Consider the following 27,037-nt stretch of genomic DNA (forward strand, 5'->3'; position numbering starts at 1 on the left):
GAAGGCTGTCAGAAGTGCACAGTGTGAAGATTGCTTGGAGATGCACTGCGCATGCCCAAGCAATCTTCCTGCTCTCTGGTGACCCGGATGTTGTCATGACGACATCGGGTCGTCATGGCAACACCCGGGAAGCCTTTGCAGACTGCGCTGGAAGCCGGAAGAGGAGGTGAGTATCGCCGATCACCTCCCCTTGCCCCCGCAATCGACTTCGATCGCAGCATCGCGGGGGTTAATGTGTTGGGAGCGGTGCAGGACCGCTCCCTGCACATAGTACCGGGTGTCAGCTGTGACAATCAGCTGACACCCGGCGGCGATCGCGCCCGCACAGCCTGTGTGCGCGCGCGATCGCCATGACGTACTAATACGGGTCTGGCTCTTAAGTCCCAGGGCACAGACGCGTATTAGTACGTCAGATGTTATTAAGGGGTTAAAGTCGTTTTCCCACGAACAAAACTTCATTTTAATTAATAGATCTTGGAATAATAATAATTTCCACAATTGCTTCCTCCCCTACCCAGGAGATGTGGTATGATCAGACCATGTTCCTGTACGGTCAGACACAGCCATTACACAGTACACAGCAGGGACACATTCATAAGATTATCTCAGCACAGGAACACTTTATTTAAATACATTCAATTGTGGAAATTATTATTATTCCAAGATCTATAGATTAAAATAAACTTTTGTTCGTGGGAAAACCCCTTTAACTTTGTATATCCTATTATACTATAGAGTAAAGAGCGTACATTACAGTGAAAAGTGTCATCCAGCGCCTGCAAGCGTTCATTGTTACCCATCTTCCTAATAAAAGCGAACCCATTAAGGGACTACTAAAAATATCTGCTTGCGGGGAACCTGCAAAGTGAACGGTTTCTTATTGAACGTAACAATCTCAGTATGAAGATCTCTAGGTTGAGATGATATTTCAGTAATCACATATTAGACTGAGTTCACACTCTCTGGGTTTGCTGTGGATTTTCAGGGCAGATTCTGAACTGCAAATCCACAGCAATTTACAGTATAATTGCAGAAAAGAATCCAAAAACAAAACATTTTTGGGATTTCAAATCTGCCGCATGCTCATTCTTGTGCGGATATTAATTGTGAATTTCACCCTAGTCAATGCTTTGTAATTGAGTAGGGCGAAATCTGCAAGAGGCACAAGTGGAGTCTGTGGAAATTTTCCATAATGTGTGAACATGGCCTTAAACTTCCCTCTGTATTTACTGAGCATCCACTACTCTAATGTGACAGGACCACAGTTCTTATCTGCACACCTATCCTATCTGCTCTATTACATGTTGGTTATTCAGAGCAATGATGGGCTGTTACAGGGGAAATGTAGTATTATATGTTGGTTATTCAGAGCAATGACGGGTGTTACAGGGGAAATGTAGTATTACATGTTGGTTATTCAGAGCAATGACGGGTGTTACAGGGGAAATGTAGTATTATATGTTGGTTATTCAGAGCAATGACGGGTGTTACAGGGGAAATGTAGTATTATATGTTGGTTATTCAGAGCAATGACGGGTGTTACAGGGGAAATGTAGTATTGTATGTTGGTTATTCAGAGCAATGACAGGTGTTACAGGGCAAATGTAGTATTACATGTTGGTTATTCAGAGCAATGACGGGTGTTACAGGGGAAATGTAGTATTATATGTTGGTTATTCAGAGCAATGATGGTCTGTTACAGGGGAAATGTAGTATTGTATGTTGGTTATTCAGAGCAATGACAGGTGTTACATGGGAAATGTAGTATTATATGTTGGTTATTCAGAGCAATGATGGTCTGTTACAGGGGAAATGTAGTATTATATGTTGGTTATTCAGAGCAATGACGGGTGTTACAGGGGAAATGTAGTATTACATGTTGGTTATTCAGAGCAATGACGGGTGTTACAGGGGAAATGTAGTATTATATGTTGGTTATTCAGAGCAATGATGGTCTGTTACAGGGGAAATGTAGTATTGTATGTTGGTTATTCAGAGCAATGACAGGTGTTACATGGGAAATGTAGTATTATATGTTGGTTATTCAGAGCAATGATGGGCTGTTACAGGGGAAATGTAGTATTATATGTTGGTTATTCAGAGCAATGACGGGTGTTACAGGGGAAATGTAGTATTACATGTTGGTTATTCAGAGCAATGACGGGTGTTACAGGGGAAATGTAGTATTATATGTTGGTTATTCAGAGCAATGATGGTCTGTTACAGGGGAAATGTAGTATTGTATGTTGGTTATTCAGAGCAATGACAGGTGTTACATGGGAAATGTAGTATTATATGTTGGTTATTCAGAGCAATGACAGGTGTTACAGGGGAAATGTAGTATTATATGTTGGTTATTCAGAGCAATGACGGGTGTTACATGGGAAATGCAGTATTATATGTTGGTTATTCAGAGCAATGACGGGTGTTACAGGAGAACTGTAGTATTGTATGTTGGTTATTCAGAGCAATGATGGGCTGTTACAGGGGAAATGTAGTATTATATGTTGGTTATTCAGAGCAATGACAGGTGTTACATGGGAAATGTAGTATTATATGTTGGTTATTCAGAGCAATGACAGGTGTTACAGGGGAAATGTAGTATTATATGTTGGTTATTCAGAGCAATGACGGGTGTTACAGGAGAACTGTAGTATTACATGTTGGTTATTCAGAGCAATGACGGGTGTTACAGGGGAAATGTAGTATTATATGTTGGTTATTCAGAGCAATGACAGGTGTTACAGGGGAAATGTAGTATTATATGTTGGTTTATTCAGAGCAATGACAGGTGTTACAAGGGAAATGAAGTATTGTATGTTGGTTATCCAGAGCAATGACGGGTGTTACAGGAGAAATGTAGTATTGTATGTTGGTTATTCAGAGCAATGATGGGCTGTTACAGGGGAAACGTAATATTACATGTTGGTTATTCAGAGCAATGACAGGTGTTACATGGGAAATGTAGTATTATATGTTGGTTATTCAGAGCAATGATGGGCTGTTACAGGGGAAATGTAGTATTGTATGTTGGTTATTCAGAGCAATGACAGGTGTTACAGGGTAAATGTAGTATTGTATGTTGGTTATTCAGAGCAATGACAGGTGTTACAGGGGAAATGTAGTATTATATGTTGGTTATCCAGAGCAATGACGGGCTGTTACAGGGGAAATGTAGTATTGTATGTTAGTTATTCAGAGCAATGACAGGTGTTACAGGGGAAATGTAGTATTACATGTTGGCTATTCAGAGCAATGACGGGTGTTACAGGGGAAATGTAGTATTATATGTTGGTTATTCAGAGCAATGACAGGTGTTACAGGGGAAATGTAGTATTATATGTTGGTTATTCAGAGCAATGACAGGTGTTACAGGGGAAATGTAGTATTATATGTTGGTTATTCAGAGCAATGACGGGTGTTACAGGGGAAATGTAGTATTATATGTTGGTTATTCAGAGCAATGACAGGTGTTACAGGGGAAATGTAGTATTATATGTTGGTTATTCAGAGCAATGACGGGTGTTACAGGGGAAATGTAGTATTATATGTTGGTTATTCAGAGCAATGACAGGTGTTACAGGGTAAATGTAGTATTATATGTTGGTTATTCAGAGCAATGACAGGTGTTACAGTGGAAATGTAGTATTATATGTTGGTTATTCAGAGCAATGACAGGTGTTACAGGGGAAATGTAGTATTAAATGTTGGTTATTCAGAGCAATGACAGGTGTTACAGGGGAAATGTAGTATTATATGTTGGTTATTCAGAGCAATGATGGGCTGTTACAGGGGAAATGTAATATTACATGTTGGTTATTCAGAGCAATGACAGGTGTTACAGGGGAAATGTAGTATTATATGTTGGTTATTCAGAGCAATGATGGGCTGTTACAGGGGAAATGTAGTATAGTATGTTGGTTATTCAGAGCAATGACAGGTGTTACAGGGGAAATGTAGAATTATATGTTGATTATTCAGAGCAATGATGGGCTGTTACAGGGGAAATGTAGTATTATATGTTGGTTATTCAGAGCAATGACAGGTGTTACAGGGGAAATGTAGTATTGTATGTTGGTTATCAGAGCAATGACAGGTGTTACAGGGGTAATGTAGTATTATATGTTGGTTATTCAGAGCAATGATGGGCTGTTACAGGGGAAATGTAGTATTATATGTTGGTTATTCAGAGCAATGACAGGTGTTACAGGGGAAATGTAGTATTATATGTTGGTTATTTAGAGCAATGACAGGTGTTACATGGGAAATGTAGTATTATATGTTGGTTTATTCAGAGCAATGACAGGTGTTACAAGGGAAATGTAGTATTGTATGTTGGTTATCCAGAGCAATGACAGGTGTTACAGGGGGAATGTAGTATTGTATGTTGGTTATCCAGAGCAATGATGGGCTGTTACAGGGGAAATGTAGTATTATATGTTGGTTATTCAGAGCAATGACAGGTGTTACAGGGGAAATGTAGTATTGTATGTTGGTGATCCAGAGCAATGACGGGCTGTTACAGGGGAAATGTAGTATTATATGTTGGTTATTCAGAGCAATGACAGGTGTTACATGGGAAATGTAGTATTATATGTCGGTTTATTCAGAGCAATGACAGGTGTTACAAGGGAAATGTAGTATTGTATGTTGGTTATCCAGAGCAATGATAGGTGTTACAGGGGAAATGTAGTATTGTATGTTGGTTATCCAGAGCAATGACGGGCTGTTACAGGGGAAATGTAGTATTGTATGTTGGTTATTCAGAACAATGATGGGCTGCTACAAGGGAAATGTAGCATTATATATTGGTTATTCAGAACAATGACGGGCTGTTACAGGGGAAATGTAGTATTACTTGTTGATTTTACAGCGCAATGACGGACTGTTACAGGGGAAATGTAGTATTGTATGTTGGTTATCCAGAGCAATGACGGGTTCTTACAGGGGAAATTATTATTATTATTATTACCGTATTTTTCGGACTATAAGACGCACTTTTTTCCTCAAAAATTTTGGAGGAAAATGGGGGGTGCGTCTTATAATCCGAATGTTGGGGGGGTGTATATTTATGTGTGGTGTGGGGGGAGCGGTATCGGTGGAGGAGCGGGGCACAGGAGGTAGCAGCTGCCCGCTGCAGCCTACACTGTCCCCGCTGCTAAAGAAAATGAATATTCACTGCTGAGCAGTGAACATTCATGCTCCTTAATAGCGGTATACAGTGTAGCCGCGCTGCGGCTCCTGCTGCTGCCGGCTATCTCCTGTGCCCGCTGTTAAAAGGCTTGAATATTCAACCTCTCTCCACGCCCATGGACGTGGGGAGGAGGTGAATATTCATGCCCTTTAATGAGCGGACACAGGAGGTAGCCGGCAGCAGCAGCAGCCGCAGAAAGGCTCCGCTGTGTGCGGGCTGTGAAGGAGAGTGAAGTCACTGCTCCCCGCGCACACAGACCCGGCGTGGGGAGCAGTGACTTCCGGCAGCTGATCTCTCCATGTGAGCCGCGCATGGCAGTGACGTCATGCGCGACTCACATGGAGAGATCAGTGCGGGCAGACAGGACACAGCGCTGGAGGAGAGAGAAGAAAGGTGAGTAGGAGTGTTTATTTTTTTTAATGTGCAGCATGATGGGGATTAGGGGGACCATGCATACCAGGATAGGGATTAGGGGTGCCATGCATACCAGGACAGGGATTAGGGGTGCCAAGCATACCAGGACAGGGATTAGGGGTGCCAAGCATACCAGGATAGGGATTAGGGATGCCATGCATGCCAGGACTGGGATGAGCGGTGCCTTGCATACCAGGACAGGGATGATGGGTGCCATGCATACCAGGATAGGGATGATGGGTGCCATGCATACCAGGATAGGGATTAGGGGTGCCATGCATACCAGGACAGGGATGAGTGGTGCCATGCATACCAGGACAGGGATTAGGGGTGCCATGCATACCAGGATAGGGATTAGGGGTGTCATGCATACCAGGACAGGGATGAGGGGTGCCATGCATACCAGGACAGGGATGAGGGGTGCCATGCATACCAGGACAGGGATGAGGGGTGCCATGCATACCAGGACAGGGATGATGGGTGCCATGCATACCAGGACAGGGATGATGGGTGCCATGCATACCAGGACAGGGATGAGGGGTACCATGCATACTAGAACAGGGATGAGGGGTGCCATGCATATCAGGATAGGTATGAGGAGTGCCATGCATACCAGGATAAGGATGAGGGGTGCCATGCATACAAGGATGGAGGGATGCCAGGCATACCAGAATGGGGATGGGGACCACATATAAAAGGAAGGGGGGCAGCATATATACCAGGATGGGGGATATTGTCATAATTGGGGGACATTACCCCTATACCAGTGTCAGCAGAAGACCACCTCCCCCTTAAAAGTGCATCATGACCACATTTTTGCATAAATTTTTATTTTTTTATTTTCCTCCTCTAAAACCTAGGTGCGTCTTATGGTCCGGTGTGTCTTATAGTCCGAAAAAAACAGTATTTATTATTATAGCAACATTAATTTCATGGTGCTTTACATGTTTTAAAGGGGTATACATAGCAAACAACAAGTACAATAATTTGAACAAAAATGACTCAGTGACTGGTACAGGAGGAGCGAGGACCGTGCCCGTGAGGGCTCACAATCTACAAGGCAACAGTAGGTGAGGGTAGAGCTGGTTGTGCAGCGGTGTGATGGAGCGAGGGTTACCGCAGGCTGTACGCTTGTCGGAAGAGGTGGGTCTTCAGGTTCTTTTTAAAGGTTTCCATGGTAGGCGAGAGTCTGATGTGTTGGGGTAGAGCGTTCCAGAGTAGGGGAATGAACAGGAGAAATCTTGTATGCGATTGTGGGATGAGGAGATAAGGTGGGAGTAGAGAAGGAGATCTTGTGAGGATCGGAGGATGCGTGCAGGTAAGTACTGGGAGACTAGGTCACATTTATATGGAGGAGACAGGTTGTGGATGGCTTTGTATGCCAAGGTTAGGGTTTTGAACTGGAGTCTGGACAATGGGGAGCCAGTGAAGGCATTGATAGAGAGGAGAGGCCGGGGAATAGTGGGGGGATAGGTGTCACGCTGTCTCTGAATACTGGAGGTAGGGGGCCTAAGCTGACCCTAAGCTGGGGCCCTGACTAATCCCTCAACCTGGAGGTACTGTTAAAGGTACAGAGGTCCAGGCCGCCAGCGTAACCCCTACCTCCTGAGGATCCCTGCACCTAAGTAATCTAGTCCTGAGAAGGACCCCGATCACAACAAAAGGGGACAAGTAATAATATGCCCACACACAGTACTTAGACGAACGAGACAGTACAAGGGAAAAACCAAAACCACCTTGCATACAAAAACTACACAACTACAACAGAGGGAACACCAACGGGAAAGGAGATAAATGATAAAGCGAGGAAGGGAAAAAACGCTCCAAATACACTTATCTCTGAAACTCCAAATACCACGATCCGCTCTGTTAGTCTGCATGAAATGCTTTCACCGACACTTCCCTAACAGACCAGCAGGCATTTGAAGGAGTCTCACTACAGCAGCATTGATTGCAGCTGGGCGAGGCTGGACCTCGTCTAGCACAGAGAGAGAGAGAATTAACTCCCTCACTGCCGAAAAACACAAAGCACCAAAAAGTCAGCTGCGAGAAGTCAGGCTGTGTAATCGTGACGATCTTCGTGGCAACACACCCGTGACAGTACCCCCCCTTCTACGAGGGGCCTCCGGACCCTCAGGGCCAGGTTTATCCGGGTGAGTCGTGTGGAAGGCCCGAACTAATCGGTCTGCGTTAATATCCGACGCAGGAACCCACATCCTCTCCTCAGGACCATACCCTTTCCAATGAACCAGGTACTGAAGGGACCGGCGATTAAAGCGTGAATCGATGACCCTCGATACCTGGAACTCCAAGTTACCATTGACCACCACTGGAGGGGGAGGTAAAGGTGACGGTACCACCGGCGCCACATACCTCTTAAGCAACGATCTGTGGAACACGTTGTGAATTTTAAACGTAAGGGGGAGGTCAATACGGAATGCCACCGGATTAATTATAGAACTGATTCTGTACGGCCCGATGAACCTGGGACCCAGTTTCCAGGAGGGAACCTTAAGTTTTATATTCCTGGTAGACAACCATACCCGATCGTTCACACTTAGGTCCGGACCAGACACTCTCCTCCTGTCAGCCATACGTTTGTAACGGTTCCCCATAGTACTCAGATTATTCAGTACCCCTCTCCATACTGAAGCGAGTGATGAGGAAAATCGTTCCTCCTCAGGAACCCCCGAAGAGCCCCCCCTACTGAAAGTACAAAACTGGGGGTGAAAACCATATGCCCCAAAAAACGGGGACTTACCAGTGGGCTCGCTCCGCCTATTATTAAGAGCAAACTCTGCCAGAGGTAAGAAAGAAGCCCAGTCCTCCTGGTTCTCTGACACAAAACACCGGAGATATGTCTCCAAGCTCTGGTTCATTCGTTCCGTCTGACCATTGGTCTGAGGATGAAAAGCCGATGAGAACGACAAATGCATCCCCCGCCGTGCACAAAACGCCTTCCAGAACTTGGACACAAACTGAGACCCCCGATCAGACACCACCTCGGAGGGTACCCCGTGAAGCCTCACAATCTCCCCAATGAACACCTGCGCAAGAGTTTTAGCATTAGGGAGAGCAGGAAGAGCGATAAAATGTGCCATCTTGCTGAACCTGTCCACTACAACGAGTATGACCGTTTTACCCGAAGACGGAGGGAGGTCCGTAATAAAGTCCATAGACAGATGAGTCCAAGGACGCTCCGGGATCTTCAAAGGTAAGAGGGCCCCAGACGGACGGGTATGTGAGGTCTTAGAGCGCGCACAAACCCCACAGGACGCGACAAAAGTTACCACCTCCTTATGTAAGTTAGGCCACCAAAACCGACGCGAGAGGAGATCCACAGTTGCTTTACTCCCCGGGTGTCCTGCAAAAACTGAGTTATGGTGTGCCTCGATCACCTTTTGTCGCAACTGATCTGGAACAAACAGTCTCCCCGGAGGTCCAACAGGGGCGTCCCCCTGAGCCTCCAATACCTCCTCCTCCAGCTCAGAGCATACTGCCGAAACCACCACCCCCTCCTGAAGGATAGGAATCGGGTCGTCCGTATTCCCGGCCCCAGGGAAACTACGAGATAAGGCATCCGCCTTTACATTTTTTGACCCAGGACGATATGTAACGACAAAATTAAACCTGGTAAAAAACAATGACCACCTAGCTTGTCTGGGATTCAGACGTTTCGCGGACTCCAGATATAGCAGGTTCTTGTGATCAGTGATGACGGTGACCGGATGGACTGCCCCCTCCAAAAAATGGCGCCACTCCTCAAAAGCTAACTTAATGGCCAAGAGTTCCCTATTGCCGACATCGTAATTCCTCTCAGCGGCCGACAATTTTTTAGAGAAAAAGGCGCACGGATGCCACTTACCAGGGGACGAACCTTGTGACAATACTGCTCCCACCCCTACCTCGGAAGCGTCTACCTCTACAATGAATGGCTGTGACGCATCAGGTTGAATGAGTATGGGTGCCGAGGCAAAACATTTTTTCAAGGAGGAGAATGCTTGACAAGCCTTGTCAGACCACCTAGAAAAATCCGTCCCCTTTTTAGTCATGTCTGTGAGAGGCTTAACCATGGACGAGAAATTACGAATGAACTTCCGGTAATAATTAGCAAACCCCAGGAAACGTTGTAGTGCCTTAAGATTCTCTGGCCGATCCCACTCAAGAACTGCCCACACTTTCCCAGGGTCCATACGAAAACCGGACGCTGAAACCAGGAAGCCTAAAAACTGGAGTTCCTGTACGGCGAACACACACTTTTCCCATTTGGCATACAGTTTATTATCCCGCAAGATCTGTAACACCTGCCTAACGTGCTCCTGATGAGACACCAGATCCGGCGAGTAAATTAAGATATCATCCAGATATATGACAACAAACTGTCCCACCAGGCGGCGAAAAATGTCATTAACAAAGTGTTGGAACACCGCCGGGGCATTAGTCAGACCGAATGGCATGACAAGGTTCTCATAATGCCCCTCCGGAGTGTTAAACGCCGTCTTCCACTCATCCCCCTCCTTCATCCTAATCAGATTGTACGCCCCCCTGAGATCCAACTTAGAGAACCATTTGGCGCCCACGATCTGATTAAAGAGATCGGGAATAAGTGGGAGCGGATACGGATCTCGGACCGTAATCCGATTAAGTTCACGGAAATCCAGGCAAGGGCGTAGGCCTCCATCTTTCTTCTTAACAAAGAAGAACCCCGCAGCCACCGGTGAAGATGAAGGTCTAATATGCCCCTTAGCCAGACTTTCTGAAATATAATCCTTCATGGCCTGCCTCTCAGGACCAGAAAGGTTATACAACCTAGCTTTAGGTAACTTGGCCTCAGGGAGCAGTTTTACAGAACAGTCATACTCGCGATGAGGAGGTAGTTCCTGACACCCTTTCTCCGAGAATACATCCTCAAAGTCCGCCAGAAATGGAGGTAAGACCCAAGGAGTAACCGCACCGATGACTGTGTTCATGCAGTTTTTATTACAGAATTTACTCCATTGGCTTATCTCTCTGGTTTGCCAATTAATAACCGGGTTATGCTTAGTTAACCAAGGAAGGCCCAACACTATAGGAGTGGGAAGACCCTCCAACACGTAGCAAGACAACAGTTCTTTATGTATCGCCCCCACTTGAAGTTTTACGTCATGCACAGCTTGCAAAAAACTTCCCTGACCGAGAGGCCTGGCATCGATCGAGAATATGGGGATGGGTTTAGCCAACTCACTCAATCGCATACCTTGAACCCGGGCAAACCGAGCATCAACCAGATTAGCCCCGGCCCCACTATCCAGAAGAACAGATATCCTCTCAGTTCTCGTACCCACCACCACCTCCGCCGGTACGAGAAACTGAGACGAACCTAGGGACGAAATACCTACTCCCAGATTGCCGTCCACCACACAACCTGGGATCAACAGTTTTCCGACGACTCTTCACTCTGCAAGGGACGGGATGGACACCCCCCAATAAAATGTCCCTTTCTCCCGCAGAAGAAACACCTTCCTGTCTTATGGCGCACCACCGGTCCCCTCCCCCGAAATGATGTCCCTCCTAATTGCATAGGCTCCTCTGGACTGACCAGGGGAACCACCATATGAGGGGACCTTGTAGGAGGTGGAGTCATCACAGGGGGTAGAGTTATCCCGCACCTCTCCCGAAGCCGTCTGTCAACGCGAATAGCAAGGGCCATAGCGGCTTCCAGTGACGCGGGAGAGTCATACTGTGCCAACACATCCTGTAATTTGTCGGATAAACCTTGACAAAACTGGCTCCTAAGAGCCGGGTCATTCCACTGGGTGTCCGTGGCCCACCTACGGAACTCCGAACAGAATTCCTCCGCCTCTCCCTGCTGAATCCTACGTAACTTAGACTCAGCAAGGGAGATCCGATCTGGGTCATCATATACGAGTCCCACAGCAGCGAAAAACCTATCCACTGACTGGAGAGCCGGGGAGCCCGGGGGAAGAGAGAACGCCCAAGATTGTGGGTCCCCTTGTAGGAGCGAGATGACAATTCCCACCCTTTGTTCTTCACTCCCCGATGAGCGAGGCCGCAGCCGAAAGTACAACTTGCATGCCTCCCGGAAAACAAAAAACTTGTCCCGCCCCCCAGTGAACCTGTCAGGGAGAGCTACTTTAGGTTCTGGTCCGGCTTGCTCCTGAGGATACAAAACCTTGGACCTAACGTCCGCCAGCTCCATGGACAAACTCTGCAACTGCCGAGCTAGACCGGCTACTGGATCCATGGTAGCTGGAGAAAAACTAAGTGGTCGGTGAAAATGTCACGCTGTCTCTGAATACTGGAGGTAGGGGGCCTAAGCTGACCCTAAGCTGGGGCCCTGACTAATCCCTCAACCTGGAGGTACTGTTAAAGGTACAGAGGTCCAGGCCGCCAGCGTAACCCCTACCTCCTGAGGATCCCTGCACCTAAGTAATCTAGTCCTGAGAAGGACCCCGATCACAACAAAAGGGGACAAGTAATAATATGCCCACACACAGTACTTAGACGAACGAGACAGTACAAGGGAAAAACCAAAACCACCTTGCATACAAAAACTACACAACTACAACAGAGGGAACACCAACGGGAAAGGAGATAAATGATAAAGCGAGGAAGGGAAAAAACGCTCCAAATACACTTATCTCTGAAACTCCAAATACCACGATCCGCTCTGTTAGTCTGCATGAAATGCTTTCACCGACACTTCCCTAACAGACCAGCAGGCATTTGAAGGAGTCTCACTACAGCAGCATTGATTGCAGCTGGGCGAGGCTGGACCTCGTCTAGCACAGAGAGAGAGAGAATTAACTCCCTCACTGCCGAAAAACATAAAGCACCAAAAAGTCAGCTGCGAGAAGTCAGGCTGTGTAATCGTGACGATCTTCGTGGCGACACACCCGTGACAATAGGTGGATTAGTCGGGCAGCAGAGTTTAGGATAGATTGCAGGGGTGCGAGAGTGTTAGAAGGGAGGCCACAGAGCAGGAGGTTGCAGTAGTCGAGGCGAGAGATGATGAGGGCGTGCACTAGTGTTTTTGTATATTCGTGGTTGAGGAATGTGCTGATCCGTGAAATATTTTTGAGTTGGAGTCGGCAGGAAGTGGAAAGGGCTTGGATATGAGAATTGAAGGAGAGATCAGAGTCAACGGTTACCCCGAGAAAGTGAGCTTGTGGGACTGGGGAGAGTGGACAGCAATTGACTTTGATAGATAAGTTAAGTGGGGGGGTTGAGCGAGATGGTGGAAAGATGAAGAATTCAGTTTTATCCATATTAAGTTTTAGGAATCTAGCAGAGAAAAAAGATGAAATAGCGGACAGACATTGTGGGATTCTGGTTAGTAAGGAGTTGATATCGGGTCCGGAAAGGTAGATCTGTGTGTTGTCAGCATAAAGGTGATACTGAAAGCCGTGAGACTCAATGTGCTGTCCAAGGCCGAAGAAGTAGATGGAGAAGAGCAAGGGTCCTAGAACTGAGCCTTGGGGAACACCGACAGATAGGGGGAGAGATGAGGAAGTGGTGTATGAGTGGGAGACACTGAATGTCCCGTCTGTTAGGTATAAGGAGATCCTAGATAGGGCCAAGTCTGTTATGCCGAGAAATGAGAGAGTCTGCAGTAAGAGGGAATGGTCTACTGTGTCAAAGGCAGATGACAGGTCTAGAAGGAGAAGGACACAGTAGTGTTGGTTGGATTTGGCGGTTAGTAGGTCGTTGATGACTTTAGTCAGGGCAGTTTCAGTAGAATGGTGCGGTCGGAAACCAGATTGGAGGCGGTCAAAAAGGGAGCAGGAGGAGAGATGGGAGGACAGCCCAAGACGGACATGTTGTTCCAGTAGTTTTGAGGCATAGGGGAGAAGTGATATGGGGCGATAGCTAGACAGAGAGGATGGGTCAAGGGAGGGCTTTTTGAGGATGGGTGTGATCGAGGCATGTTTGAAGCATGAGGGGAAGACACCAGTTGTTAGTGACAGGTTGAAGAGGTGGGTTAGGGTTGGGATGAAGACTGCGATAAGGTTAGGGATGAGGTGGGACGGGATTGGGTCAAGTTCACAGGTGGTGAGATGTGACTAGGAGAGTAAAGAGGAAAGTTGATCTTCCATGATAGCGGAGAAGTTGGATTTGGAGGAGAGTTGTGTAGTTGTGAGGAGGGACTGTGGGGACTTATGGCAAAAGCTTTGCCTTATGTTGTCAATCTTCTGCTTGAAGAATGAGGCAGAGTCTTCAACTGAGATGAGTGGAGAGGGCGGGGGAGCTGGGGGACGGAGGAGAGAATTGAAAGTACTGTATAGCTGTTTAGGGTTGTGAGACAGGGGGGATATGAGAGATGAGAAGTATGTTTGTTTTGCTGCAGTGAGTGTAGACCTGAAAGAAGTGAGAGCTTGTTTTAATGCGATGAAGTGCTCGTTGGAGTGGGACCTTTTCCATCTCTGTTAGGCAACCCTGGAAGTCTGTCTCAGTTCTTTAGTCAGGCTGGTGTGCCAGGATTGCCGGTTGAGTATTATATGTTGGTTATCCAGAGCAATGACGGGCTGTTACAGGGGGATGTAGTATTATAATTAAATCATTCAGGGAAATCAGAGGCCACTGCAGGTAAAATTTTAGCATATACTAGTGACCGATTAGATTAATGGCAATAAGTCAAAAATCCGCCATATTGGAGCCATGTGTATGTAGGGGACACTTTTTTATGATATACAAATGCCCTGATAGCACATATTGTAACATAAAGTTGTTTTTATAAAATAACTCCTAAAAGGGACGTTCACAGAGAACTTACTTTTCTCTGTGTATGCTCGTTCACACGTTGGTAGGAATCTTCAAGCTCTTTTTTGGATCGTTCCACGTCCCCCAGAGCTTCCCGGGCCACAGTCATCTGCTTTGTGACTTCAGCATTCTAACAAATAAAAAGAAGAATAACTTAAGTTTCTACAGACATTTCATGACAAAAGGAATTGATTCACGAGGGGTTCTAGAGTAATTTATACTGACTCTTCTTAAATCACACATAGAGGTCTTATCTATCCTCTTACAGATTAGCCTTCTAGTGTTATCACCTAAAGTTTGTCCATAATATTACTCCTATCTAATTATTTACTTATATTCCACCATTTTATTTCACAGAGCTTTACAGACATCATCATCACTGTCCTCATTAGGGCTTACAATCTAGATTCCCTATCAGTATGTCTTTGAAGTGTGAGATGTGACTAGGAGAGTAAAGAGGAAAGTTGATCTTCCATGATAGCGGAGAAGTTGGATTTGGAGGAGAGTTGTGTAGTTGTAGTTCTGTAGTTTCCTCCAGATAGTCCAGGAAACTGGACTATCTGGAGGAAACCCACGCAAACATGGGGAGAACATACAAACTCCTTGCAGATGTCATCCTAGGTCAAATTTATACCCAGGACGTAGTACTGCAAGGCTACTGTGCTCACCACGGAGTCAACATGCTGGACATCACGTACATATGTCTGGTCAAATTATCGGAATCGGCATTTTATAGAATGTAAAATAGAAAAAAAAGCCCTCTCGTGGAGGTGCCAACTTTACTAATGTTATGGGTGTTGAGACTGCAAAGCTTGGAAAAGGGTCTTGGGGAAAATGTTTGATTTGAAGAAAATGAAATCTACTTTCGGGAGTCAAGTGACATAAAAAGGAAGGAGAGAGCAGGACAGAAAGCAGAGAGGAAACCTCTTGGTATAAGTGTGTCACACATCTCTAGTAAAGGCCCTGACTGGGGGGTATGAAGAGTTTCAGCAAGAGTTGGGGTGGCAGAGGCCAGAGTTATGAATTTCCATCAACTTGATAAATCCTAGAAGAATTGGTCAAGCAGGAACTCTGTATTAATGTGTACTCCAATATATAAAGCTTGGGACAGACAAATATTCCCTTTCCCTCCTGGCCAGCTTACCTGGTTTAGCTATTGTTTGATGCTTGTTATCCTATGGGAAATAACCCCTTTGAAATATTTTCAGGTGATTGGAATAGATAATGTCCCAAAAACATAAAACAATTTAGGGAGAATGGACATTTTCACTCCAAATATGCAGATCAGGAGATAAAGTAGGAAACCCACCTAGACAGCCCCTTGCACATTATCTATGCTGCCTGAACCATAGGTAGCATGAATCAACTGTTCTGTATACTGAACTCTGAAACATGGGGGGGGGGGTGTAAAAAAATGTAGGTGTAAACAGAGGCTGGAAGTGAGGTGACAAGTTACTGAGGTCTGTCCCCACTGACCTCTCCCCGTACCAGTAGACATTTATTAATCCTTGCTTCTTTAAAAAAGTAAGAATCAAGCACCTTTCTCAGTAGATCTGCATGGCTCTGAACCAGCTCTGCGTATTTCTCCTTCAGCTTGGTATATCGCTGCTCATTTGCTATGGATTTTCCTGCAACAGAAAAAAAGAAGAGGTTAATCATTAATTTATATGATCTTCACATTAGCAGCCCACAGAATACTCGCTCATTAAAGACATAGGTAGTGCTGGCACGTCAGAGAATCGCTGCCTACACCCAGATGGAGGTTTGTCGCTCAGCTAGCATCAGTTTAACAGCATTTTAGATTCGTTTCTGGCTTGACATTTATCTAAGTTTTGGATTACCATAACTGAACTGAACCACAGAGCAAAGTTACCAAGTCATTTTTACAACTTACAGAATGGTGTACATAGAAAACCCAAAAAACAAGGGAGTTTTTTTCTGTTTTTCAGTACATTATATGGTAAATTTAATGGTGTCAATCAAAACTACAACTCGTTCCACAAAAAAACAAGCTCTCATACGACTAGGTCAATGGACTTAAGACATGGGTTGGGGGCTTTTCCCTCCATACACATTAAATGAGAACAGAGCATTAGGCCATGGCCCCACTATCAGTATTTGGTCAGTATTCGGTCAGTATTTTTTCTCAGGAGTGGGAGCCAAAACCAGGTGAGGAACAATCAGAGAAAAGATATAATAGAAACAAGTCACCAATTCTGCATTTATCACCCACTCCTGGTTTTGTTACTGACCGAATACTAACCAAATACTGATAGTGGGGCCATGGCCTTAGGAATATTTCCTTTCCCTAGGAAAGCTAGGCGACAAACCCAACAGACACCAGAGTAGGAGGTCATATGACCGCAAGTATGCGATTTGCATATTTCCAGCCACCTTCCGACAAGACGTGTCTAGCCTCACTCAATACTCAATACAAGTGTACTGAGCAAGGCTGTGCATGTCTAGTTGGCATGTGACTGCATGTATGCAAATTACATACTTGCAGTCATGAACCCACCAAATGCGCCATAGACCGACTGCAAACTTGTACTATAAAACAACCCCCAAGACAACACCTTTAAGGATGGCATCAATAGATTTTAACAATGCAAAGATCATTAATGAATATTTTTGATCATCTAAATTGCAAAATTTCCCAAAATAATAAAGTGCTCAGTAAGGGGTTATCTAAACAGTAGCTGCTTACTTTCTATCTCAGTCAGGCTCTTCTGGGCTTTCTCAGTATCCTCTCTCTTCCTATTCAACTCCTCCAACTCTGTGCGTAGGAACTCATTTTCATCCACTGCCTGCTCCCTCAGATGTTTCTGCTCTGCTAACTCAGCCTCAAGTTCTTGGATTCGACCCCTCAAATTGCTAACCAACCGGTGACTCTGCAATGTAAAAATGTGATTAGCATTATACTAAAAAAAATATATTCTGTGGAATTTAATATTATTATTCTACATTCCATAACACATATCTGGTGACCAGAGTATGGGTGAGTGCAGTGTGAGGCCTGACATAGCCAGCTCCCAGTATCTCAGCTTTCAAGACTCTTCTGAATATGACATGAAAGTTGTGGTCACCATTATTGTCACACCTGAATATGAACCAAATCTTGTAAAACATCTTCTCAAATAAAGCCCCAGATTCACCAAGACCACCGTTGTTCGGTCGGTCTGTAATGAAGAGATGTGCTAGTATCAGAGGCGCCTGATTCATTGGGAGGCGCACACCTGAATCAGGCATGTCTGAAAATTGCCATGTGTCTCTGAGCGCCTCGCCACAAATCTTACTCCACTCAAGAACTGGAGTAAGATTTATGGCGTAAGGCACAACGCAGCTCATCACGAATTTGATCAGCAGGAATTGTCACACCCAGAGACGCCACCGTCCTGACCAAGCTTCTCCCAATTTGGAGGAGATGGCGAACACTTGTGTGAAATACCAAAAAGTGACATTTCGGTTTTGCCCAAAATGTTTGCGACTTTTCAATGAATTTTACACCACAATTCTGGCATCGTCGCTTTGATGAATAAGGCCATAGTGTGTATTAAAACCTAATGTTGGTTGATATCAACAGCTTCGGCTGGGCTGAAAATACAGTATTTATGGGGGTGCGATTGGGCATGTTTGATTTTAGACTGCTAATCGCATTGTTCTCCTGGAGATAAGCTGCCGACAAACGTGTCCGCCGGCGACTATCTCGTAGAGAACAAAGGAGCACTCGGCCTATTGAGCGATCCTGTATATAGGAGAGTCGGCTGTGATGGCTGTCGACCGAACGATCAGATGAATAACCGATTGGCTGACAGCCATATAATGTGTATTACTAATACCTGGCTGAGCTGTACATCATAGATTGGGAGCTTTTTAGCAGCTGTACACTCTGAGTAATCCAGGCAGGGTGGTCACTCTTGTCCATGATATCAATATGCCCAAATACGGCACACAGTTCATCGTTGTGAGACAGCACTATTGAAGTGGATCTGTCAGCAAGTTTTTGCTATGTAATTTGAGAGCAGCATGATGTAGGGACTGAGAGCCTGATTCCAATGATGTGTCACTGTATGTTTATGTTTCAATAAAATCAGCGTTATATCAGTAGGAGATTATCACTAAAGGACTAGTTGTCTTGTGTCTCCTAGTCAACTGCTCTGTGTAACTACGACCCCCGCCCCTGATGTACAGCTTCTAACAATGTACACAGGAAGCTGCCAATGCTGGACAAAAATATTTAAAAAAAAAAGCCACTTACATGCAATTTTTGCTTTACAGGAATGAAGAGAAATCCCCTAATAAAGTGTTTTGCAAAGTCTCATAACTGTCCATGCTGGACAAAAATATTTAAAAAAAAAAAGTTTAGTTACGCTTCAAGATATGCTGTTTGAAAGGGAAGTTGTCAGACGGGCTTTGCTTTAAAATCTGAGAAAAGCATGATTTAGGGGCAGAGACCCTGATTCCAACGATGTGTCATTCTGTGTTGTAGCTTCACTAAAATCAGCGTTTTATCAGCAGGAGATTATCACTAGAGGACTAGCTGTCTCATGCCATGAGGTCTTTCTGCACTATATAACCCCGCCCCCACCACTGACTGGTAGCTTCTGCCTATCTACAGTGTACACAGAAAGCTGCCAATCAGTGGTGTGGGCGGGGTTATACAGAGCTCAGCATTCTGAGCACTGCTAGATCTGCAGCAGATAAAACAGGGATTCTATCAAAATGACAGCAAGCAGCCCAGCAAGTGACCCATAACTAATATATGGTATAAGGCTAGTTATGAGGCCTAATTCATTTAGTTGTTTAGACCTTTAAACCAGTTTTGACATTAACTAAGCTCCAAAGAGTCACAAGTTAATTTGTTTTCTCAGGTGCTTCCTGTGAGGGCATTATGCCCAGTTAATTAGAATAATTAGATAATATGCCATGCACTAAACACCTGTAGGATGTGTAACATATGTTCTTCAATGACTTGTGTAATATTAGACGCAGACAGAGTAGGAACTAGAGCAGCACTCATTGACAGTGCCGAGGACATTGTCATCATTTTGTCATGCTGAGTCCTCCATTGGAGCAGAAGATGCTGGGCAGCAGATGTCCGCACTTCTTACAGGAGATACTAATCTACGGCAACTACTAATGTGACATCAAAGTGAGCACTCAAGAAAGAAATAACTCCTAGTTTAACACTTGCTTTTGTACCCAGTGAGTCTTACCTCTGCTTTGAAGTTTCCGAAATCATCCCTTAGAATAGCAATTTCTTTATACAGCTGTTCTATGAGCCGATCTCTGAGTAATGGAGGAAATAATGAATATCTTATATAAATCACAGCACGGAATATAAAGAGAAGTATGGAGAAAAAATGATGATTCTTCATTTGTGTTCACTTTAGTTGTATCACAGCGATATCATAGGGATAATGCCGAACTGCTGAGCAACTATCCTTACAGCAGGTAATGGGATAAAAAAATAACCAATACTCATGAGTTCAATTCCTCTCCTGTGTGAGGGGGCATCTCGCTCTCTCCTGTGTGAGGGGGCATCTCGCTCTCTCCTGTGTGAGGGGGCATCTCTCTCTCTCCTGTGTGAGGAGGCATCTCGCTCTCTCCTGTGTGAGGAGGCATCTCGCTCTCTCCTGTGTGAGGAGGCATCTCGCTCTCTCCTGTGTGAGGAGGCATCTCGCTCTCTCCTGTGTGAGGAGGCATCTCGCTGTCTCCTGTGTGAGGGGGCATCTCCCTCTCTCCTGTGTGAGGGGGCATCTCGCTCTCTCCTGTGTGAGGGGGCATCTCGCTCTCTCCTGTGTGAGGGGGCATCTCACTCTCTCCTGTGTGAGGGGGCATCTCGCTCTCTCCTGTGTGAGGAGGCATCTCGCTCTCTCCTGTGTGAGGGGGCATCTCGCTCTCTCCTGTGTGAGGGGGCATCTCGCTCTCTCCTGTGTGAGGAGGCATCTCGCTCTCTCCTGTGTGTGGGGGCATCTCGCTCTCTCCTGTGTGAGGAGGCATCTCGCTGTCTCCTGTGTGAGGGGGCATCTCGCTCTCCTGTGTGAGGGGGCATCCCGCTCTCTCCTGTGTGAGGAGGCATCTCGCTCTCTCCTGTGTGAGGGGGCATCTCCCTCTCTCCTGTGTGAGGGGGCATCTCGCTGTCTCCTGTGTGAGGGGGCATCTCCCTCTCTCCTGTGTGAGGGGGCATCTCGCTCTCTCCTGTGTGAGGGGGCATCTCTCTCTCTCCTGTGTGAGGAGGCATCTCGCTCTCTCCTGTGTGAGGGGGCATCTCTCTCTCCTGTGTGAGGAGGCATCTCGCTCTCTCCTGTGTGAGGGGGCATCTCGCTGTCTCCTGTGTGGGGGGGCATCTCGCTCTCTCCTGTGTGAGGGGGCATCTCGCTCTCTCCTGTGTGAGGGGGCATCTCGCTGTCTCCTGTGTGAGGGGGCATCTCGCTCTCTCCTGTGTGAGGGGGCATCTCGCTCTCTCCTGTGTGAGGGGGCATCTCGCTCTCTCCTGTGTGAGGGGGCATCCCGTTCTCTCCTGTGTGAGGGGGCATCTCGCTCTCTCCTGTGTGAGGGGGCATCTCGCTCTCTCCTGTGTGAGGAGGCATCTCGCTCTCTCCTGTGTGAGGGGGCATCTCGCTCTCTCCTGTGTGAGGAGGCATCTCGCTCTCTCCTGTGTGAGGAGGCATCTCGCTCTCTCCTGTGTGAGGAGGCATCTCGCTCTCTCCTGTGTGAGGAGGCATCTCCCTCTCTCCGGTGTGAGGGGGCATCTCGCTCTCTCCTGTGTGAGGGGGCATCTCCCTCTCTCCTGTGTGAGGGGGCATCTCGCTCTCTCCTGTGTGAGGGGGCATCTCGCTCTCTCCTGTGTGAGGGGGCATCTCACTCTCTCCTGTGTGAGGGGGCATCTCGCTCTCTCCTGTGTGAGGAGGCATCTCGCTCTCTCCTGTGTGAGGGGGCATCTCGCTCTCTCCTGTGTGAGGGGGCATCTCGCTCTCTCCTGTGTGAGGAGGCATCTCGCTCTCTCCTGTGTGTGGGGGCATCTCGCTCTCTCCTGTGTGAGGAGGCATCTCGCTGTCTCCTGTGTGAGGGGGCATCTCGCTCTCCTGTGTGAGGGGGCATCTCGCTGTCTCCTGTGTGAGGGGGCATCTCCCTCTCTCCTGTGTGAGGGGGCATCTCGCTCTCTCCTGTGTGAGGGGGCATCTCTCTCTCCTGTGTGAGGAGGCATCTCTCTCTCTCCTGTGTGAGGAGGCATCTCGCTCTCTCCTGTGTGAGGGGGCATCTCTCTCTCCTGTGTGAGGAGGCATCTCTCTCTCTCCTGTGTGAGGGGGCATCTCGCTGTCTCCTGTGTGAGGGGGCATCTCGCTCTCTCCTGTGTGAGGGGGCATCTCGCTGTCTCCTGTGTGAGGGGGCATCTCGCTCTCTCCTGTGTGAGGGGGCATCTCGCTCTCTCCTGTGTGAGGGGGCATCTCGCTCTCTCCTGTGTGAGGGGGCATCCCGCTCTCTCCTGTGTGAGGGGGCATCTCGCTCTCTCCTGTGTGAGGGGGCATCTCGCTCTCTCCTGTGTGAGGGGGCATCTCGCTCTCTCCTGTGTGAGGGGGCATCTCGCTCTCTCCTGTGTGAGGGGGCATCTCGCTCTCTCCTGTGTGAGGGGGCATCTCGCTCTCTCCTGTGTGAGGGGGCATCTCGCGCTCTCCTGTGTGAGGGGGCATCTCGCTCTCTCCTGTGTGAGGAGGCATCTCGCTCTCTCCTGTGTGAGGGGGCATCTCGCTCTCTCCTGTGTGAGGGGGCATCTCGCTCTCTCCTGTGTGAGGGGGCATCTCGCTCTCTCCTGTGTGAGGGGGCATCTCGCTCTCTCCTGTGTGAGGGGGCATCTCGCTCTCTCCTGTGTGAGGGGGCATCTCGCTCTCTCCTGTGTGAGGAGGCATCTCGCTCTCTCCTGTGTGAGGAGGCATCTCGCTCTCTCCTGTGTGAGGAGGCATCTCGCTCTCTCCTGTGTGAGGGGGCATCTCTCCTGTGTGAGGGGGCATCTCGCTCTCTCTTGTGTGAGGGGGCATCTCGCTCTCTCCTGTGTGAGGAGGCATCTCGCTCTCTCCTGTGTGAGGGGGCATCTCGCTCTCTCCTGTGTGAGGGGGCATCTCGCTCTCTCCTGTGTGAGGGGGCATCTCGCTCTCTCCTGTGTGAGCGAGCATCTCGCTCTCCTGTGTGAGGGGGCATCTCGCTCTCTCCTGTGTGAGGATGCATCTCGCTCTCTCCTGTGTGAGGGGGCATCTCGCTCTCTCCTGTGTGAGGGGGCATCTCGCTCTCTCCTGTGTGAGGAGGCATCTCGCTCTCTCCTGTGTGAGGGGGCATCTCGCTCTCTCCTGTGTGAGGGGGCATCTCGCTCTCTCCTGTGTGAGGGGGCATCTCGCTCTCTCCTGTGTGAGCGGGCATCTCGCTCTCCTCTGTGAGGGGGCATCTCGCTCTCTCCTGTGTGAGGGGGCATCTCGCTCTCTCCTGTGTGAGAGGGCATCTCGCTCTCTCCTGTGTGAGGGGGCATCTCGCTCTCTCCTGTGTGAGGGGGCATCTCGCTCTCTCCTGTGTGAGGAGGCATCTCGCTCTCTCCTGTGTGAGGGGGCATCTCGCGCTATCCTGTGTGAGGGGGCATCCCGCTGTCTCCTGTGTGAGGGGGCATCTCGCTCTCTCCTGTGTGAGGGGGCATCTCGCTCTCTCCTGTGTGAGGGGGCATCTCGCTCTCTCCTGTGTGAGGGGGCATCTCGCTCTCTCCTGTGTGAGGGGGCATCTCGCTCTCTCCTGTGTGAGGGGGCATCTCGCTCTCTCCTGTGTGAGGGGGCATCTCGCTCTCTCCTGTGTGAGCGGGCATCTCGCTCTCTCCTGTGTGAGGGGGCATCTCGCTCTCTCCTGTGTGAGGGGGCATCTCGCTCTCTACTGTGTGAGGAGGCATCTCGCTCTCTCCTGTGTGAGGGGGCATCTCGCTCTCTCCTGTGTGAGGGGGCATCTCGCTCTCTCCTGTGTGAGGGGGCATCTCGCTCTCTCCTGTGTGAGCGGGCATCTCGCTCTCTCCTGTGTGAGGGGGCATCTCGCTCTCTCCTGTGTGAGGTGGCATCTCGCTCTCTCCTGTGTGAGGAGGCATCTCGCTCTCTCCTGTGTGAGGGGGCATCTCGCTCTCTCCTGTGTGAGGGGGCATCTCGCTCTCTCCTGTGTGAGGGGGCATCTCGCTCTCTCCTGTGTGAGGGGGCATCTCGCTCTCTCCTGTGTGAGGGGGCATCTCGCTCTCTCCTGTGTGAGGGGGCATCTCGCTCTCTCCTGTGTGAGCGGGCATCTCGCTCTCTCCTGTGTGAGGGGGCATCTCGCTCTCTCCTGTGTGAGGGGGCATCTCGCTCTCTACTGTGTGAGGAGGCATCTCGCTCTCTCCTGTGTGAGGGGGCATCTCGCTCTCTCCTGTGTGAGGGGGCATCTCGCTCTCTCCTGTGTGAGGGGGCATCTCGCTCTCTCCTGTGTGAGCGGGCATCTCGCTCTCTCCTGTGTGAGGGGGCATCTCGCTCTCTCCTGTGTGAGGTGGCATCTCGCTCTCTCCTGTGTGAGGGGGCATCTCGCTCTCTCCTGTGTGAGGGGGCATCTCGCTCTCTCCTGTGTGAGGGGGCATCTCGCTCTCTCCTGTGTGAGGGGGCATCTCGCTCTCTCCTGTGTGAGGGGGCATCTCGCTTTCTCCTGTGTGAGGTGGCATCTCACGCTCTCCTGTGTGAGGGGGCATCTCGCTCTCTCCTGTGTGAGGGGGCATCTCGCTCTCTCCTGTGTGAGGGGGCATCTCGCTCTCTCCTGTGTGAGGGGACATCTCGCTCTCTCCTGTGTGAGGAGGCATCTCGCTCTCTCCTGTGTGAGGGGGCATCTCGCTCTCTCCTGTGTGAGGGGGCATCTCGCTCTCTCCTGTGTGAGCGGGCATCTCGCTCTCTCCTGTGTGAGGGGGCATCTCGCTCTCCTGTGTGAGGGGGCATCTCGCTCTCTCCTGTGTGAGCGGGCATCTCGCTCTCTCCTGTGTGAGAGGGCATCTCGCTCTCTCCTGTGTGAGCGGGCATCTCGCTCTCCTGTGTGAGGGGGCATCTCGCTCTCTCCTGTGTGAGCGGGCATCTCGCTCTCTCCTGTGTGAGAGGAAATCTCGCTCTCTCCTGTGTGAGGGGTCCTGTGTGAGGGGGCATCTCGCTCTCTCCTGTGTGAGGAGGCATCTCGCTCTCTCCTGCCTGTGTGAGGGGGAGCATCTCGGCTCTCTCCTGTGTGAGGAGGCATCTCGCTCTCTCCTGTGTGAGGGGGCATCTCGCTCTCTCCTGTGTGAGGGGGCATCTCGCTCTCTCCTGTGTGAGCGGGCATCTCGCTCTCTCCTGTGTGAGGGGCATCTCGCTCTCTCCTGTGTGAGGGGCATCTCGCTCTCTCCTGTGTGAGAGGGCATCTCGCTCTCTCCTGTGTGGAGGGGCATCTCGCTCTCTCCTGTGTGAGGGGGCATCTCGCTCTCTCCTGTGTGAGGGGGCATCTCGCTCTCCTCTCCTGTGTGAGGGGGCATCTCGCTCTCTCCTGTGTGAGGAGGCTCGCTGTCTCCTGTGTGAGGGGGCATCTCGCTCTCTCCTGTGTGAGGGGGCATCTCGCTCTCTCCTGTGTGAGGGGGCATCTCGCTCTCTCCTGTGTGAGGGGGCATCTCGCTCTCTCCTGTGTGAGGGGGCATCTCGCTCTCTCCTGTGTGAGGGGGCATCTCGCTCTCTCCTGTGTGAGGGGGCATCTCGCTCTCTCCTGTGTGAGGAGGCATCTCGCTCTCTCCTGTGTGAGGGGCATCTCGCTCTCTCCTGTGTGAGGGGGCATCTCGCTCTCTACTGTGTGAGGGAGCATCTCGCTCTCTCCTGTGTGAGCGGGCATCTCGCTCTCTCCTGTGTGAGGGGGCATCTCGCTCTCTCCTGTGTGAGGGGGCATCTCGCTCTCTCCTGTGTGAGGGGGCATCTCGCTCTCTCCTTTGTGAGAGGGCATCTCGCTCTCCTGTGTGAGGGGCATCTCGCTCCTCCTGTGTGAGGAGGCATCTCGCTCTCTCCTGTGTGAGGGGGCATCTCGCTCTCTCCTGTGTGAGGGGGCATCTCGCTCTCTCCTGTGTGAGGGGGCATCTCGCTCTCTCCTGTGTGAGGGGGCATCTCGCTCTCCTGTGTGAGGGGGCATCTCGCTCTCTCCTGTGTGAGGAGGCATCTCGCTCTCTCCTGTGTGAGGAGGCATCTCGCTCTCTCCTGTGTGAGGGGGCATCTCGCGCTCTCCTGTGTGAGGGGGCATCTCGCTCTCTCCTGTGTGAGAGGGCATCTCGCTCTCTCCTGTGTGAGGAGGCATCTCGCTCTCTCCTGTGTGAGGGGGCATCTCGCTCTCTCCTGTGTGAGGGGCATCTCGCTCTCTCCTGTGTGAGAGGGCATCTCGCTCTCTCCTGTGTGAGGAGGCATCTCGCTCTCTCCTGTGTGAGGGGGCATCTCGCTCTCTCCTGTGTGAGGGGCATCTCGCTCTCTCCTGTGTGAGGGAGGCATCTCGCTCTCTCCTGTGTGAGGGGGCATCTCGCTCTCTCCTGTGTGAGGAGGCATCTCGCTGTCTCCTGTGTGAGGGGCATCTCGCTCTCTCCTGTGTGAGGGGGCATCTCGCTCTCTCCTGTGTGAGGGGGCATCTCGCTCTCTCCTGTGTGAGGGGGCATCTCGCTCTCTCCTGTGTGAGGGGCATCTCGCTCTCTCCTGTGTGAGGGGCATCTCGCTCTCTCCTGTGTGAGGGGGCATCCCGCTCTCTCCTGTGTGAGGGGGCATCTCGCTCTCTCCTGTGTGAGGGGCATCTCGCTCTCTCCTGTGTGAGGGGGCATCTCGCTCTCTCCTGTGTGAGGGGGCATCTCGCTCTCTCCTGTGTGAGGGGGCATCTCGCTCTCTCCTGTGTGAGAGGGGCATCTCGCTCTCTCCTGTGTGAGGAGGCATCTCGCTCTCTCCTGTGTGAGGAGGCATCTCGCTCTCTCCTGTGTGAGGAGGCATCTCGCTCCTCCTGTGTGAGGAGGCATCTCGCTCTCTCCTGTGTGAGGGGGCATCTCGCTCTCTCCTGTGTGAGGGGGCATCCCGCTCTCTCCTGTGTGAGGGGGCATCTCGCTCTCTCCTGTGTGAGGGGGCATCTCGCGCTCTCCTGTGTGAGGGGGCATCTCGCTCTCTCCTGTGTGAGGAGGCATCTCGCTCTCTCCTGTGTGAGGGGGCATCTCGCTCTCTCCTGTGTGAGGGGGCATCTCGCTCTCTCCTGTGTGAGGGGGCATCTCGCTCTCTCCTGTGTGAGGGGGCATCTCGCTCTCTCCTGTGTGAGGGGGCATCTCGCTCTCTCCTGTGTGAGGGGGCATCTCGCTCTCTCCTGTGTGAGCGGGCATCTCGCTCTCTCCTGTGTGAGGGGGCATCTCGCTCTCTCCTGTGTGAGGGGGCATCTCGCTCTCTACTGTGTGAGGAGGCATCTCGCTCTCTCTCCTGTGTGAGGGGGCATCTCGCTCTCTCCTGTGTGAGGGGGCATCTCGCTCTCTCCTGTGTGAGGGGGCATCTCGCTCTCTCCTGTGTGAGCGGGCATCTCGCTCTCTCCTGTGTGAGGGGGCATCTCGCTCTCTCCTGTGTGAGGGGCATCTCGCTCCTCCTGTGTGAGGAGGCATCTCGCTCTCTCCTG

At 49.5% G+C, this 27,037-nt stretch overlaps 1 protein-coding gene across 1 annotated transcript in view; it reads right to left on the reverse strand.

Moving 5' to 3' along the window:
• Positions 1–27,037, reverse strand: part of HIP1 (huntingtin interacting protein 1) — a 199,203-nt gene that overhangs the window by 39,034 nt on the left and 133,132 nt on the right. Inside the window, exons 13-16 of the mRNA XM_073667838.1 lie at positions 19,585–19,657; positions 17,076–17,259; positions 15,908–15,996; positions 14,382–14,498 (exon numbers count right to left, since the gene is read on the reverse strand). Of these exons, the coding sequence (XP_073523939.1) occupies positions 14,382–14,498; positions 15,908–15,996; positions 17,076–17,259; positions 19,585–19,657 (463 nt within the window). The remainder of the gene's footprint in view (positions 1–14,381; positions 14,499–15,907; positions 15,997–17,075; positions 17,260–19,584; positions 19,658–27,037) is intronic.

Source organism: Phyllobates terribilis, unplaced genomic scaffold, assembly GCF_046119375.1.
Source record: "Phyllobates terribilis strain yellow unplaced genomic scaffold, ASM4611937v1 Scaffold_2__4_contigs__length_985480577, whole genome shotgun sequence".
Classification (NCBI taxonomy): Eukaryota; Metazoa; Chordata; class Amphibia; order Anura; family Dendrobatidae; genus Phyllobates; species Phyllobates terribilis.